Below are 5,274 nucleotides of genomic sequence, written 5' to 3'. Positions count from 1 at the left end.
ACTATTGTCGCTGTAGAAAACTTAAATGCATACCGAGCATCGTTCCTCGGCACAAGAACAGGGTTACACTACAAAGCTTATTTCGAAGAAGGGCTACCTGATTGATCAACATTGCAATCTTTCTCTGCCTCGCCCACCATCTTCCAGTAACAACGTTATAAAAATCGCAGTGCATTGTACTAATAACTTGTTAGACAAAGAATTCAGGTAGACGATTATGCATGTATAAATATCATTTAGCATGTCATATTCACTGGAAAAAAGAAAAAAAAAAAAAAAGGGAGTTGTCGTTTTGGAGGAAAAGCACAAAAGCTCAATGGGCTCGTTGGCTTTATTGAGCTCTCCTTCTCAGCTGAGCTTACTTTGCTGATGTTTATTGGGCATGGTTTTGAGACGGGCACTCTTTTTTTCTTTTTTCTTTTTTCTTTTTTCTTTGCTGCCAGGTTGGGCTTTCTTTTAGTCCTCCTATTTGGGCTTGATTTTGTAGCCCTCTCACTAGATCTTAAATATTTTTAAACGAAAACTCAAGTAATTAAAATTAAAATTAAGGAAAGGTGGAACTCAATAAATCTGCCTTGGAAATCTAACTAGTCGTGTGATAAAATAACCCTGCTTTAAGCAAAATTCGACACTTTGCTGTTGCATTAGGGACCTAATTGAAAGCATTGATAGTTTGGGATCTAAATCGAAAATCAGTTCATCGTCGGTTACTAAATTGAGCTTTTCTATGAAAATATAAAGTGGAGATTATCTGTCCGTTCACTGTTGTGCCGAGTTCGAGCAACAGGGGATTCTGAACTGAGAGGTTCGTTTGCCCTTTTTTTTTCTAGGGTTTCGGATGAAATTCCTGGGTTTTTATTTTTTTTTCCAATTTTTTATATTTATAGTCTTAGATTACATTTCTTATCTTTAAATTTTTACTCTTTTTTATATAGTTTCTATTCTTTTAAATTTGATCTATAAGGGATAAATCATTGAATTGAGTGGTATTTTTGCTTTTTAGATATAGAAGAGGAAGAAGATGGAAGCAGAGTTAATAAATGCAGAGCTGGTGTTGCCAACACACTTCAGTTTCAAGAGGATACAGATATATGAGAAATACCCAAAGGGACAACCAAGAGGCCGTTGGAAACACCTTAAGCAGATTCTTCAAGCTGAAAATTATCAGAATTGCCCCCCTGATGAACCCAACTGTAAGCTCCTCTTTGAAGAACAACCTCTGCCATTTCCTAGCTTCTCTTCTTTTTTTTTACTTTAATTTGAAGTCTGGTTGTGATTTGTTTGATTTATAGTTGAAAAAGTTATCCTTTGGTGATATTTGTGGATGAAGAAAGGGAAACCATTACTGCATTAGCATTCCATTACTTCAGTATTTGTGTGTTTGGGTCCACAAATGGTGAAATCTGAACGGAAAATGTAATGGTGATTATTTAGTACAATGGTAGCACCGGAGGGCTTTATAGAGGATTCTTGTGTTCTGCCTGTTGTTCAACAAATTAATTGCATGGTTTAAGTTGGATGTTTTAATATTTTTCTGCAGATGGTTGTTTTTTAATTTTTCTTTTTTCAAGGTTTTTGTATTTGTATTGATATTAGGTTAGGCTTGATAAGAGGTTAAATTACCTTTGCTGTTTTCCCCCCCTCTTACAGATGTTAATATTGAGTCACCACCCTCCATGCACCCACCTTTGAGAATATGCGATATTACAGGATTCGAGGTATGTGTTTCTGTTGAGATGTGTTTAGTGCTTGAACTGGCAGATGAAATTCATCATTATTTCTAGCTCATTTGCGAATAATGTGGCCAACTTGAAAATTTCATATAAATCAGATCGTGAATGAATGAGTCAATCACTGGCATTAGGCACCATTTGGGAACACAGTGCAAACTGCGTTCCCAAAAAATTTAAAAAAAAAAAAATTGCTAAAATTTAATATATTTTGAATTATTTTGATGTGCTGATGTCAAAAAAAATTTAAAAAAAATAAAAAAACATTATTGGCATGCATTTCGGCATGAAAAGTTATTTGAAAAAAAACCGCAATCACACTGTAAATTTTAATGGATCAAAATTTAGAAATGTCTGGTAAATTTAGAAATATCTTTGAGTGTCATCACTGGTTATTTTCATCTGTTGATTCATATCCTTCTGAAGTCCTTTTTATTTTGAGTGTCAAAACCTTGCTTGTTGAATATTTGGTGGTCTCAAATTGAGAGAGAATCATCAGCTGTTAATGATAATCTGTATTTTATTCCTTGCCTGCTAGTTCAGCTAAGATACACCTGCTGTCATTGAGGATTAGGATTAAAGTTCCAAATGTTCTTTAGCTTGTTCAGTGGAATTGAGGATTAAAGTTTCAAAAATTCCAGAATTAAATAGAGCACTGCTTTCTTTTACTTGACTTCATTGGCCATGGCATTTTTTTCCTGTTAGTTGCATGGTGAATCTTTTTTTGGTTTTGAATATCATGAACTTATTGGTTGCTGTGGATAAATAACTTAGTTGTACTGTTGCCAGTTCAAATTTGGACACTACAAACTATTGGTTGAGAAAAAGCAATTGAAGGCTAGATTTGTTTGGCTTCTTCTAGCCTAAATATAATCCTGTAACTTGAAGGAGGCTTTCCGATCAATTTGCATCGTCCAAGTACCTCATGAACTTTCTTTTAGAGTGAGAAGATTATTATGAGCTGTTCATCATTCTGCATATTATGCATTGCCATAATTTGGTTGAGCTACTCCGTTCGTCAGTTGAGCTACTCCGTCTCTTAGTTTTTGAGCTCATCACATATAATTTGGTTGAGCTTGAGCTTGTTTACATCTGTACAAGCTTATTGTCTTGATGAAATTGAGGATGGAGGTAGAGTTCCAACCATTACATAACTCAAGCTAAGAACTGGTTCCTGTTTCCTGCTTGGCAATTACAAGTTGTTTAATTTGGATACATTGACTTGCCTAATTCTTGGCTGATCTGTTGTAGCAATATTTCTGAGGATGAATTACATCCTAGTACTCTATTGCTTGTTAGAAATGTGGAAACTGTAAGTTAGTGGGTGGGGAAAAATTCAAAGATAAATTTGTTTGACCAGATTTAACATGTAATCTTGCAACTTTGATGAAGCAAATGTGCCCTGTTATGTCCTGGTACGCATCTTTGAAGGTGCCCTGGGATGCCCTCCAACTGGATTCCTAATACATCTGCTTTTGTTTAGCTGGAAGAAGCCATGGTGCTGAAGTTTAGATTGTTCAGGATTGAGCATGGCGTTCAAGATTGTGCTGACCTTGTTAAATGTTTGTGTTGATATACGAAATTAAAAGGTAAAAAGCCTAGCCATCCTCTGTTCTTGAGTAGCTTGACACTTCGACACCATATGCTATCAATTCCATTCATCCCATGAAATACAGATTGAACATGCAATGATTAACTCCTACTATCTTGAATACTATCTGAAACAATATCGAATAGTATACCAATCTCTTTACAGACCCTCTTACACATAGCGAACTTCTTCTGCAGGCACCTTACCATGATCCAAGGACCAACCTCCGTTATGCAAATACTGATGTCTTCAAACTCGTGAGATCACTTCCAAATGAGCATGTGCAAAGGTATCTTGCATTGAGAAATGCAGCCGTTACTCTGAAATAACTTGCAAGAATTCGCCTTGACATGCTAGCCTGCACCTGTTTCTGTTTCTGCTTCTGCATGAGATAGGGTAGAGCTGTTAAATAGTTTAGCTCGAAGAGACGCATATTTATTGTTATTTGTCATCTGTACTGTGGTGAGAGTAAACATGATTAATTGCACCGAACTATGTTTTGGAATTTGTCAGAATGTCTCCCCTCTCTCCTTTTCGCTCGAGCTGAGTTGATGTAAACCAATCATTGTCTGTAGCTTAGGTAACTGGATCATTTATGGATATTGACCATTTGGCAGGCTTGCTATATCATGCAGTTGATAGGTTCTTGAATTGTATGGGCTTGTGTCTTCGCTGAAAAGTAGGTGTTTTTTAAAAAGTGAATTTAAAAAAAAAGGTAAGTTATAGGAAAATGAGTTATTTGTATATGCTAGGGTAATGAAAATTAAATTAAAAAATATTTTTTAATGTTTAGTTATGTTATAAAAAAATAAGCTGAAAAATAATTATATAAATTATTTTAAATAAAATAAATAATAATTAAAATAATAGAAATTAAATCTAAAAAATTAAAAATTAAAAGGTGAAGAAATTAAAATAATAATAATTAATATTTTATAAATTATTTTAAATAAAATAAAAAATTTCAATATAAAAATTAAAAAAAAATAAATAATAATTATAAAAATAAAAATAAAAGTTAATATCAAAATTAAATTTTAAATGATGAAATTATAAAATAAATATTTAAAATAATATATATATATCAATTAAAAATTTAAAGATTAAATGTGATATAATTAGTAAATAATATGATATTTTTAAATTTTTTTACAACTTTTAAAAAGTATTTTCCGACTAAATATTTTAAAAAGATACTTTTCTAGAAATCAGACTAATTTTTTTTATTAAAAAGTGTTTTTAATTAATTAATTTTTTTAATAATAAATAAACACAAAAAAAATTTAAAAATTATTTCAAAAAATCATTTTCCAGAAATAAACACAGCCTAAAAACTAGTGAAATTTCCAATGAAATCATCTTCGACCTTGCTCCCAACATTTCTATGTTTTTCCCCTTTGAATTATATCATTGCCAGCATCTCTCGGTTTTGTTCGTTGAGTTTATACAGAAACCCTCCTTTTGTTTGGATAACGCTGTTCAAATAAAGTACACCCATCAATAGGATCACCTAATATCTTTACTGATTATGGGAAAAGGCAGAGCTGCCTAAATCTATAAACGAAAACACCAGAGCTTCCAAAATTCCAACTGTTGGCGTTACAAACCTTTAGTTTCCATGCTCTGAACATGAATTTAGTTTCCATGGCTGGTAAAAACACGTCCTTTTGTTGAGGATGAGCTCAACGTGAGTAAGCCGTAAAGGTAGCTGCACGAATCCATCTTTTTCTTCATTAAGTTGTGTTATTGACTGAACTAAATGTAAATCGTGATGGCACTGTTTCTACATCCAAGATGTTGCACCAAATATACCTTTAAGGATATTGCTTTCAGTGGGAATATTTGTGTGGTGATAAATTCATGACAGTACAGTATCAGTGACTAAGCTATGCAGTATCATCAAACACCATGTCCCATGCCGGACTGATCATTTGATGATTTGAAAATACCATC

At 33.1% G+C, this 5,274-nt stretch overlaps 1 protein-coding gene across 1 annotated transcript; it reads left to right on the top strand.

Moving 5' to 3' along the window:
* Positions 1 to 618: 618 nt before the first annotated feature.
* On the top strand, positions 619 to 3,972 carry LOC105131373 (chromatin-remodeling complex subunit ies6-like). Its single transcript, XM_011034308.1, has 4 exons — positions 619 to 805; positions 1,004 to 1,193; positions 1,651 to 1,718; positions 3,519 to 3,972. The coding sequence occupies exons 2-4, from the start codon at positions 1,022 to 1,024 to the stop codon at positions 3,648 to 3,650; spliced, it is 372 nt and encodes a 123-aa protein (XP_011032610.1). The 5' UTR covers positions 619 to 805; positions 1,004 to 1,021; the 3' UTR covers positions 3,651 to 3,972.
* The last annotated feature ends 1,302 nt before the right edge of the window (positions 3,973 to 5,274 follow it).

This window comes from Populus euphratica, unplaced genomic scaffold (assembly GCF_000495115.2).
Source record: "Populus euphratica unplaced genomic scaffold, PopEup_1.0 scaffold23.1, whole genome shotgun sequence".
Taxonomy (NCBI): Eukaryota; Viridiplantae; Streptophyta; class Magnoliopsida; order Malpighiales; family Salicaceae; genus Populus; species Populus euphratica.
This window is presented reverse-complemented; position numbering and strand designations above follow the sequence as displayed.